Raw genomic sequence first — 12,324 nt, forward strand, 5'->3', positions numbered from 1 at the left:
TCTCTCTTTGACTCCAACACATTTTCTCTCTCATACACATACATTCATTCACACACTCTCACTCTCTGTGTCTCTGTCTCTGTCTCAATCTCTGTCTCTCTCTACACATTGCTGTGATTGATATTATTGATATTATTATTGTATTATTACAATATTGTGTTATTATTATTTTTTATTATTATTTATTGTTCTGTTACAGTTACAGTTATAGCTAAAATGGGACTTATTGACTCACTGACACAAATAATCTGTCACGCTGCTTAACTATTTAAAAAAATAAATATTTTGCATTTTGGCATACAACGGGATGGAATCTGAATCGTATTTCTCACATTTTAAAAGGTCCTTGTTAAAAGTAAGGATTTGAAGGGCCCCCCTAGCTAAATTCGCCTTGGGCCCCCAAATTGCTAAATCCGCCACTGGCTATTGCGCGATTTCGGAACAGCTGTTTCCCCCACCGGTGTTTTGGCGTGAGCTATCGCGCGATTTCGGAACGAGATTTGCTTTCTAGCGTCCCGAGATTTGGATACAGACCACAACAAATAGCGATCACCAAGTAATGGGGAGGTTTTCATTCACTTCTCATCTCTAGTATGTTGTGGGACACTCGTTGAGACTATCCGAGCCGGTCAGTGTGGGAAAAAAAGCACCTTAGGGCGGACTTTGACGCGGGGGGGGTCAAAAACAAAGTTCCCCTTTAACAATCTGGCAGGGTGTGGAAGGTTCAGCCGGTCTTTATTGCGGTGGGTGTAATTACGGTGATGAGTTTCAGCTGTCCGGATCTCGTGGAGCGGCTAATCACCTGAGTGGAGACAGCTGAGAGCCCGTACTCCACTCAGGTGCAGTGCTGGGGAGAGAGCAGAGAGAGAGAGAGAGAGAAAGAGAGATAGAGGGAGAAGAGAGGGAGAAGAATAGACAGCGGGAGACAGATAGGATGGGGTATTTGAGATGCCAGGAAGGAATGGGGCAAGGAGAGGGCTCTGACACTCACGTTTTGATATATAATTTACATATGTTTTCTCAAAGCTGTGGAAAGAGTGACACAGAAAAAATGTGTAGGAATACGCATCACATGTTTGTTGTGTTTCAGTGCTTATATATTGGTAAATTTAAAAAGCTCATGACCAGAAGAGCGCAACAGTCTTTGGTCAGCCATGTTTTTCAATCAGAACTTAAAACTTTCTCTACACAAGTACAGTAATGGATTAAAAACAACTGACAAGGTGTGAAAACCATAAATTTTGATTGGATTCTCTTGGCATATCCAGACATACAGTAGTCATTACATCAATGTCATCACAACTAGGTCATGTAGACTAATAACACACATAGACACATGCACACAGTCAGTATAATCTGTTACATTTTGCTTTAATCAATTTGTTTGTTTTCCTGTTTTAGCCTAATCAGGGTTAGGGGCTACAAAGTAACCTCAGCTGGATGCCCTAGATACCTACTTATACACCTGTTGTAGCAAGGAAGTTGTTTGCAATTCATGCCAAATTGAAATCAAAATAAATAAAACAGGAAAACGTGATGTCTCTGTGGTGAGAATAAAAATCTCTAATTATTCTAACAGAGAAGATAGCAATGACCACGAAAAAGACATTTGGTCAGATTTATATGTATATTGATTCATTTCAATCATGAATCTCCTGGTATGACAAAGATAAAAGACATCATGTGATCTTTTTATCATAATATTTTCAATCTGTTTTCCATAATTGAGGATCTTTTTCACATTCTTCAAAATGACATTTTATTCATGTTTGAATCCATGTTAATTCAGACGGTTACTGCATCGTGTCACAATCTGTTCATAGTTTCCTGAGTTCTCATATGGAGCCCACTACTAAGTTCTGCAAAATATTTTGACAGAATTTTACATTTTTACCTTCAAAAAACATTTAGTAACAGCTAATTTTCTCCTAGAATTTACTTTCCATGACCCAAAAAATTTGGTGTGGAAACAAATTGTTTCCAACAGATCCTAATGATTGGATGGCTTCACAGGCTACATTTTTAATTACGAGACTTTGAAAATGGAAAAAAGTATGCAATTTTCAAACAGCAAAGCTACCCAATTCTGAGCTGCAACAAAATATTAAGTTCATAAATTCCAAGAGCAAATGTTTTACAAAAGAAATGTTTATTCAGTTACTATTCATGAGTTAACATTAACCAGCTTTAGTTAGATGTTGCTCTATAACATACATTACTAAGCTTGCTGATATTATGGCCACACTTTTGCTGCTGCTGTAGCATTTTAATTTCATCCGATAATTGCCATGTTTTGCAAAGGCAGTTTATTTGAAATAAACATGAATATATATACAGGATTACTGTGAGCAATTTAGGCATAACATCTTATTGGCTGTCTCGCTTTCATGACAACTTACTGAGAAACTTCATGAAGTCCGGTGGAATCAGTATTTTAGCTGCAAAACTGCACTTCATATTTCCCTGGTTTCACAGCTGGCTGAGCGACTGGGAGCCAGTTTCTCGAGTTTTCTTCTCAGCGCTTTCCACAGTGTCTGCTTGGGGCAGGTGAAGAACTTTCCTGAAGATGCTCTTAAAGGCAGGACTGGAGAAGTAGTAGATCACTGGATCCATGGCACTGTTCAGATAAGTCAGGCTGATGGTGATGTAAAATACAGAGGTCAGGTCGTCCAAGGCAGGACAGACGTCAGGTTCAGGGGGGGTGTTGATAAACTGTCGTGTCTTGATCCAGATCAGCAGCTGTGTGACGTTGCTCGGGAGGAAGCAAATGATGAAGACCACCACCACTACTATGATGAAGTACAGAGCCCTCTTTATCTTTGCATGTTGGGCCAGTTGTCTCCCTCTCAGGTGGCTGATGATGTGCACTGTGCAGTAGAGAATCACAAGCAGAGGCATGAAGAAGGAAAAGAGGAACACAAACTTATGCCAGATCAGATCACTTTTAGGCTTGGTCTCAATCAAGAAGCTCTCACAGTAGGTGGAGTTGTCGTGTTGTAAAGTGAAGATGTGAGCAGTCATTGAAAAGGCTACCAGCCACAGTCCAAGTGCTCCAATGGCAGCTTTGGAGACACTCAGGGAGTTGATGCGATGATGAGGATGCACCACACGCATGTACCTGTCCACAGCGATAGCCATCAGGAAGAAGGTGCTTCCACTGCGATTCAGAGCCAACATGAAGAGGCAGACGTTACAGAAGGTGCTGCCAAACATCCAGTTCATCCCAGAGATGTAGTAGCTGGTACGGAAAGGCAAAGCCAGATTGAGCAGAAAATCGGCCATTGCCAGGTTGAAGACTAACACCGTGCTGCTTTTCCAAGGCCTCAGGTGGAAGCAGAAGATCCACAGAGCCAGAGCGTTTCCAAGGACTCCCAAAACAAACTCCGTCACCAGCAGTGGAGGGAGAACTCTGATCAGCAAAGTCCCGTTGAAGTTGCACTTCATGTTGAGTTGTGTCCTTCCTCGCTGCCTGCAGAGCAGAGAAATAACCACTTCAGGACAAAGTGCAATCTTTAAAAGGAGATGCCATCATCAAAGTGTTGGTTGTGTGGTTTGGGTTTATACAGGAAGTCTGCGGGTTCCATTTTTCAGTAAATGATAATGCTCATCTGTACATAGCCATGTTTAATGCACAGTCCCTTCATATATATATATATATATATATATATATATATCACTCCTATCTCTTTCATGGACAAGAGTTTAAACTAATGCATGCTGGAATTTGTGTATAAAAAGGCAGTACAGACATGAATAACATGTCATATCTCTTACTACTTATTTCAAATGTCCTGTGGGCATTTGTGGGACAAACTTTACTGACATCAGTCTCATTTCTAATGCAACAGTTTCTTTATTCAGTCATGCAAATACCTGTGGGATACTTCTGAGGAAAACGCTATCCACACAAATGGAGTAGTTCAGAAGAATTTTATCAGACATTGAAAGGAAATTCATCTCTGTGGGTTTAATCAGGTAAAAAGTTTCAGCGTAGATTTGGATAAATCATTGAACATCATAGCACAGCGCACACAGATACAAAGGGTTTAATGGAGTTGATGTGATTGAGGTAATTACACTTTTTGCACCTTGAGAAGATGCTTCTGCTTTGGCTGACAGGAAGAGAAAGAACCAAACCCACAGAGTCACGCATACACACAATGACGTTCACTGCATATAGACGACAGCTGACATGGTGCTGCTGAGTATTTCAGTCAGAGGAAGATAACTTCCCTTTCAAAATGACTTGTGTTTTAAAGATGATGATTGATGCTTTTGGAGGATAACTTTTATTTTTGTCTTCAGTGTTGTGCTGAAACTTACAAATCACATCCCAAATTACTTGTTGTTCTTGAAATAGTGTCAGTGTTGGATTCATGTTGTGCATTGTTTGTCATCCACGGCTGCCTAGATTGTAGGTCTGCTTTTAGTCTGATACCAGCATCAAAGTGTTGGTTTTGTGGTTTGGGTTTATACAGGAAGTCTGCGAGTTCCAGTTTTCAGGAAATGATAACACACAAAGTTGATAAGCTCTATTGCCAAATAATGATACATTTATTTATGAAGCAGCAAGGTAGAAAACAGTAACAACCAAAAAAAGAAGAAATGTGAGTGTACCAGTGCAGCTTCTTTCTGTTTTTATTTTGAAAAGCCAGCCTATTTCCCTGGTAATCCTTTTGTAACTTTACAAAGCTTTAACTAAGATAGAGTAATTTTCCTTGATGCATCCTAATAGCTTTCAGCAGCAAGCTAACTTTTAATTTAAAAAGCCCACCTATGTGAACTCCTTTTACTTGGCCTTGTTAAAATCTTGTTCATTTTTAAAGGGAAAAAACATGCAGCAGCTGTAGGTCCTTAAACCACTGTTACCTGGGAGAGACTCTTATTTAGAAGTTTAAACCAACAGATATGGAGCCATTAAACAGCCAGTGGCTTATAGATGTGGGTCTGCGACTTGTTAGAACATGTATCAGTGCTTTGTTAATATCATTAGTAAAAGGTGGGTTGATTTGCCTTGAAGATGCTGATAGATATGTCCTGCTGGTAGAGCACACAATATAAATATACATAGTCCATGGAGCCAGCCATGTTTGCTACTAAGCTGAGAAAGACCAGCCAGTTCTCAGCACTAAGTACGATGAACGGACATGCATACTTAGTAGTATGGGCTCACAAGTACAGACAAGTACAAATTCCCAAGAACATGAGAATGCGTTGCGGTCAATGTGCAGTTGGAAAAGCAGCGTACTTGACAACATCACATATCTGCTCAGTTGTGATTTTCATCTCGACCTTTATTTTTCGATATATTTACAATAAAATATCACATACAATACTAAATTATCTGTGTTTGTTTTCATTTTATTCGTATATTAATATTAATTAAAACTAACTCAAGATGAGGGTTTCTAGAAAGGCCAGTGGCTGAATAATTGATATTATCTGTCAATCAATGAAAGTTTTTTAAGAAAAACCTAAAAAGTTGTGTATTTACCAGGGCCAGGAGGAGGACAAAAGATCATGAGTAGATGATGGTGAAGATGGCCCAGGTGACGCAGAGATCGACCAGAAGGACCTGGAAGGAAGCAGGTGTGAAGTGGCCATCTGGCATCCCGGCCACAGTCCCGGTGGGTGGGTCTACAGGTTGTGTGAACAAGGCTTGCAGCCCAGCTATTTGCTCCAGACGAGCTTCCTGCATGCCTCCATTAACATGAGTAAACTCTCCAGACGTAGTCATGTTCACTAGTATTTTTTTTATACAGTGGTTGCTTGTTTGCAATATATTACTCATTTTTTGCTGTCGTTTTCCCTGCACTGACAAATATAACTGATTGTAAATTGTACATGCCTATATTTTTTTCTGTTTTGTTTTATAACCAATTCACTGTTGCTTTATAGAACACATAGCCTGGGGTGAATTTTCAGTAAAAGCAATCTTCATTAAAGTTACTCGGCTAATTTTTCAAAGAGAGACCATCTCTCTGCCAGCGCTGAAGTTGCCCTCTCTTCCTTCCTCTGTGACCAATGCCTCTCTCTCCCTTTCCTCTTCCCTCTCTGCTGCTCATTTAGAAAATGAAGGCCAGGTTTGTTGTCCCTACCTCTCTTCCTTGGAGGTTGGCTGGTTCTGGCTTCATCGGCAGAAGAGGCAGAGACCGGTGTGTTGACTGCGCCACCATAGTGACAGTCAGGTTTGTTGCACTCTAGGGTGGACTGAGTGCTGCCCTGGAGTGCAGCATCCATCAGACTGCAGCACTGCCTGGTGGCAGCATCAGGCTACAAGCCTCTACCTCTTTTCTTCTCAGTAGGTCCAAAGCTCTTGAAACCATTGTTTATTACACTGTGAAGCTAAGTGTCTTAACACATTCACAGTGCTAAAGTCCACCTTATTCCAGGGGTACTACATCTGTTCTGTTGTTTGTGTCAGGTTTCATATATGGGCTGGCAAACTAAAGCTTAAGGTGTTTCTTTAATAGGAATCTCATGAAGCATCTCTCAGTATAATTCAAAGAATCAATCAGGTAAATTACCTTGTTTTAGTCCTTTAAATCGTTCCACGTCTTTTTGGCCTGTTTGGCAGTTACTGCCAGGCCAGAAGTGGTCACAAACAGGGCCGCAGCCAGGATTTTGGAATAGGTGAGGTACATGATGTGCTCGCCAAGCGCACGCCGAAAATTTTTCAATGTTTTTTTAAAATATTTATTTTTATATTTTTTTTTTAGGCTACAAGTCACACAAGATGTTGTTTAAATATCTTTTAATGATGTGAAATCAGCATTTTCCAAACAAAAATGTATATTTTTTTCAAAAAAACAAATCAACTTTTTACATCAAAGGCTAGCTGAATCCTCCTGTGACCAGAGGCATCCCACCGTCGAAGGATATTCTCCCGGTTCACCTCCACTTTCTGATGCACATGCATCATCGCCAGGCCTGTCAGTCTGTCGTTGGACATGGTAGATCTAAGCCATGTCTTAAGTCTTCGCATGGCTGAGAATGACCTCTCACAGGCACAAGTCGTCACTAGCAAGGTTAGAAATATCTTCAACATACATTGTATGTTGTCTGATGAGCCAGGCGCTCATCAAAAAAAAAAAAAAAAAAAAAGCGACGGACGCGCTCTCCGCTGTGGATAAAAGTAATTAAACTCTTTGATCAGATGATCTGACAGGCCGAACTAGTGCCGAATTATCTAAAAAAATATATTGTGGTCACCTTGGTGTAGATGGGCGGGGATGTGGTCTACAAAGTGCTAATAATAAAAACACTAGTTTTTGAACGGGGTTTGGCCCGCTGCCAAGCGCGTCACAGGGCGCATTTGCGGATACGTGCATCAGCTGATCAAACAGCTTTTCACCGCAACACGCACACAGGCACAAACAGAACACAAAGCCCATGGATGTTTACCACAATTTATAATTTACAAGCACGTTTCACAGAGAGGTTTCAAGTTTTTATGAGTTTATGTTTTATTCAGTTGGGCATATTTGGCGAAAAAAAAAAACCTCGGAAAAAGTAGGTGAGGTCCGGACCTCGCTGACCTCATACCTGGCTACGGCCATGGTCACAAAGTCATAAATTAACAAATACTGTTATTAATGGAGACCACCCATATCTGACTCAGGCCCTGCGTAGACATACATACAATTCTAAAGTAAACAGATGAGACTTCCACACAATTGAAATTCCCTTCGTGGATAAATAAAGTTCTTGTACTGTATTGTTGCCTGATGGCCTCTCAGTGAGGGCTCTCGTTTCCTCAGTCGTACCTTCGTTAAAATAGTGTATGATGTTAGTTTGAATGCACAGCATTTACTAGCATGAGTAGAAAACTTTTGCATGATTGACATAAAATCTCAAATCTGCAACAGTGGCAGGACAAATTTTCAAGTAAAGTGTTAGGAGGGAGTCAGAGAACCCAGGTGCAGACAGAAAACTGGCAGAGGGGTCGATTTAGAAAAAAACTTAGACAAGACAACAAGACAACTAAAACCAATACAGAACATGGGAAACTGAAAAGAGGGGGAAACCAAACCAAACCCTAATCAAAACTAAACAACACTAGAAACCTACAGCCAAACTAACCAACTAAACCCAAAAGGAAAGACTACAAAAGCAAAACAAAGCATAAAAAACGAACAGAGCTGACTAAATGGGGTACTTACAAAAATGGAGAACTGAAAACAAAGAGTAAAGGCAGGATCGGGGAAAACTGAGTCCATGTGGGGGCAATGAACAGGAACCAGTGGGAACATGGGGGAAGAACTGGATCCATGTGGCTGTTAAATATAACTGTTATTTTGTCTGTATTTATGATATAATAACTGTTTGTTTGTTGGTATTTATAGGTGGAGTAGCAGAAAATTTTCCACAGACAGTTTTTCTGCTTGTTTTAACCAGTTTTCTACCTTCGGATGATGTTACCAGCAAACACTGAAAGGATTTTGATAGTTCTGTCAGTAAATGTTTATTTTCTTATTGGTGCCGCTTTTAATACACTTTATAAGCAACTTTTTGTGTCAGATACAATGTGTGCAAAGTACTCCAGATGTTGGTGGAGTTTATTTCTCTGTGTATTGATCAAAGAGGAGAGTTAGCATCCAGTAAGTATTAGTTTGTTTAAACACAAGACATTTGTGCTCCAGGAATTAGCGATGCTAACCGAGCTAGCTGCTCAGTCGTAGCCTGATTACAGCTAACGTAGCATTAAGCTAACGATGTTTGTGTTGTGTGTCATGTAAACAGCTGAAGTGTGTTTTGTTAGTGTAATGTGGTACATTTAGTTAATAAAACTGTCAGTGGAGATGCTGGCTCACATTAATGTAATATTTAGAAAACATAAACGTGATTAAAACAGTAAGGTTAAGGTTCTGTGTTGTCAGTAGTCCTGAATATCTGCAGAGTCTCTGAAGTTAAACCGAATAAAACAGTAAATTTACTCCCTAATTATTATCGTTGTTTAATGACTGATTCACATGTCGTAGTACATATTCCTGCAGTGTAGATTGGAAAAATAATCACCCAGAATAAAACCAAAGTAACGATGAACACTACAGTTGTTACATTTAAATTGCACCAGATAAGATGGATAATAAAATCCTCTCCCCTGAAGCTTAAGTGACGACAGGTCTTTCTGTCTTTCAGTGCTTAGAAAGTATAAATGACAGAGGAAATCTTTCCAGGGATACTTTAAAATGAACCTCTGCTGTTGATGCTGATGCTGTGACGTCTGTCTTCATCTCAGGTGTCTCATGTTCACTGTGAGGATCTTCTGAGTGAAACCAACAGAAGGAAAACCTCATCTGGTTGTGAAGAAGGAGACTGAATGGACGACATCCTCAGTGAACCACTTCCTGTTCAGCTTTCACTTCACACTTGTTTGTGTTTTAATCTGGTGTGTCCCTTAATTTAGCAATAATCAGATGCAATTATTTAAACAGGAATCTTTGTACTCAACCTGTTGTAGCAAGGAAGTTGTTTGCAATTCATGTCAAATTGAAATCAAAATAAATAAAACAGGAAAACATGTGATGTCTCTGTGGTGAGAATAAAAATCTCTAATTATTCTAACAGAGAAGATAGCAATGACCACGAAAAAGACATTTGGTCAGATTTATATGTATATTGATTCATTTCAGTCCTGAATCTCCTGGTATGACAAAGATAAAAGACATCATGTGATCTTTTTATCATAATATTTTCAATCTGTTTTCCATAATTGAGGATCTTTTTCACATTCTTCAAAGTGACATTTTATTCATGTTTGAATCCATGTTAATTCAGACGGTTACTGCATCGTGTCACAATCTGTTCATAGTTTCCTGAGTTCTCATATGGAGCCCACTACTAAGTTCTGCAAAATATTTTGACAGAATTTTGAGAAATTCACATTTTTACCTTCAAAAAACATTTGGTAAGAGTTAAGTTTCTACTAGAATTTATTTTCCGTGGCCCAAAAAATTTGGTGTGGAAACAAATTGTTTCCAACAGATCCTAATGATTGGATGGCTTCACAGGCTACATTTTTAATTACGAGACTTTGAAAATGGAAAAAAGTATGCAATTTTCAAACAGCAAAGCTACCCAATTCTGAGCTGCAACAAAATATTAAGTTCATAAATTCCAAGAGCAAATGCTTTACAAAAGAAATGTTTATTCAGTTACTATTCATGAGTTAACATTAACCAGCTTTAGTTAGATGTTGCTCTATAACATACATTACTAAGCTTGCTGATATTATGGCCACACTTTTGCTGCTGCTGTAGCATTTTAATTTCATCCTATAATTGCCATGTTTTGCAAAGGCAGTTTATTTGAAATAAACATTAATATATATACTGGATTACTGTGAGCAATTTAGGCATAACATCTTACTGGCTGTCTCGCTTTCATGACAACTTACTGAGAAACTTCATGAAGTCCGGTGGAATCAGTATTTTAGCTGCAAAACTGCACTTCATATTTCCCTGGTTTCACAGCTGGCTGAGTGACTGGGAGCCAGTTTCTCGAGTTTTCTTCTCAGCGCTTTCCACAGTGTCTGCTTGGGGCAGGTGAAGAACTTTCCTGAAGATGCTCTTAAAGGCAGGACTGGAGAAGTAGTAGATCACTGGATCCATGGCACTGTTCAGATAAGTCAGGCTGATGGTGATGTAAAATACAGAGGTCAGGTCGTCCAAGGCAGGACAGACGTCAGGTTCAGGGAGGGTGCTGATAAACTGTCGTGTCTTAATCCAGATCAGCAGCTGTGTGACGTTGCTCGGGAGGAAACAAATGATGAAGACCACCACCACTACTATGATGAAGTACAGAGCCCTCTTTATCTTTGCATGTTGGGCCAGTTGTCTCCCTCTCAGGTGGCTGATGATGTGCACTGTGCAGTAGAGAATCACAAGCAGAGGCATGAAGAAGGAAAAGAGGAACACAAACTTATGCCAGATCAGATCACTTTTAGGCTTGGTCTCAATCATGAAGCTCTCACAGTAGGTGGAGTTGACGTGTTGTAAAGTGAAAATGTGAGCAGTCATTGAAAAGGCTACCAGCCACAGTCCAAGTGCTCCAATGGCAGCTTTGGAGACACTCAGGGAGTTGATGAGATGATGGGGATGCACCACACGCATGTACCTGTCCACAGCGATAGCCATCAGGAAGAAGGTGCTTCCACTGCGATTCAGAGCCAACATGAAGAGGCAGATGTTACAGAAGGTGCTGCCAAACATCCAGTTCATCCCAGAGATGTAGTAGCTGGCACGGAAAGGCAAAGCCAGATTGAGCAGAAAATCGGCCATTGCCAGGTTGAAGACTAACACCGTGCTGCTTTTCCAAGGCCTCAGGTGGAAGCAGAAGATCCACAGAGCCAGAGCGTTTCCAGAGATTCCCAAAACAAACTCCATCACCAGCAGTGGAGGGAGAACTCTGATTAGCAAAGTCCCGTTGAAGTTGCACTTCATGTTGAGTTGTGTCCTTCCTCGCTGCCTGCAGTGCAGAGAAATAACCACTTGAGGACAAAGTGCAATCTTTAAAAGGAGATGCCATCATCAAAGTGTTGGTTGGCTGATTTTGACTTTTACAGGAAGTGTGATGGTTCTGCTTTTCAGTAAATGATAATGCTCATCTGTACATAGCCATGTTAAATGCACAGTCCCTTCATATATATATATATATATATATATATATATATATATATCACTCCTATCTCTTTCATGGAAAAGAGTTTAAACTAATGCATGCTGGAATTTGTGTATAAAAAGGCAGTACAGACATGAATAACATGTCATATCTCTTACTACTTATTTCAAATGTCCTGTGGGCATTTGTGGGACAAACTTTACTGACATCAGTCTCATTTCTAATGCAACAGTTTCTTTATTCAGTCATGCAAATACCTGTGTGATACTTCTGAGGAAAACGTTATCCACACAAATGTAGTTCAGATGAATTTTATCAGACATTGAAAGGAAATTCATCTCTGTGGGTTTAATCAGGTAAAAAGTTTCAGCGTAGATTTGGATAAATCATTGAACATCATAGCACAGCGCACACCGATACAAAGGGTTTAATGGAGTTGATGTGTTTGAGGTCATTACACTTTTTGCACCTTGAGAAGATGCTTCTGCTTTGGCTGACAGGAAGAGAAAGAACCAAACCCACAGAGTCACGCATACACACAATGACATTCACAGCATATAGACGACAGCTGACATGGTGCTGCTGAGTATTTCAGTCAGAGGAAGATAACTTCCCTTTCAAAATGACTTTTGTTTTGAAGATGATGATTGATGCTTTTGGAGGATAACTTTTATTTTTGTCTTCAGTGTTGTGCTGAAACTT

At 39.9% G+C, this 12,324-nt stretch overlaps 2 protein-coding genes across 2 annotated transcripts; both read right to left on the bottom strand.

The window, feature by feature from the left end:
* Nucleotides 1-2,293: 2,293 nt before the first annotated feature.
* Nucleotides 2,294-3,444, bottom strand: LOC127534857 (hydroxycarboxylic acid receptor 2-like). Its single transcript, XM_051951146.1, has one exon. The coding sequence runs from the start codon at nt 3,442-3,444 to the stop codon at nt 2,470-2,472; it is 975 nt and encodes a 324-aa protein (XP_051807106.1). The 3' UTR covers nt 2,294-2,469.
* A 6,789-nt stretch (nt 3,445-10,233) lies between these two features.
* On the bottom strand, nt 10,234-11,453 carry LOC127534844 (hydroxycarboxylic acid receptor 2-like). Its single transcript, XM_051951116.1, has one exon. It carries the CDS (start codon nt 11,442-11,444, stop codon nt 10,470-10,472), a length of 975 nt encoding a protein of 324 aa, XP_051807076.1. The 5' UTR covers nt 11,445-11,453; the 3' UTR covers nt 10,234-10,469.
* Between the last annotated feature and the right edge of the window lie 871 nt (nt 11,454-12,324).

Source organism: Acanthochromis polyacanthus, chromosome 7 (genome assembly GCF_021347895.1).
Source record: "Acanthochromis polyacanthus isolate Apoly-LR-REF ecotype Palm Island chromosome 7, KAUST_Apoly_ChrSc, whole genome shotgun sequence".
Classification (NCBI taxonomy): domain Eukaryota; kingdom Metazoa; phylum Chordata; class Actinopteri; family Pomacentridae; genus Acanthochromis; species Acanthochromis polyacanthus.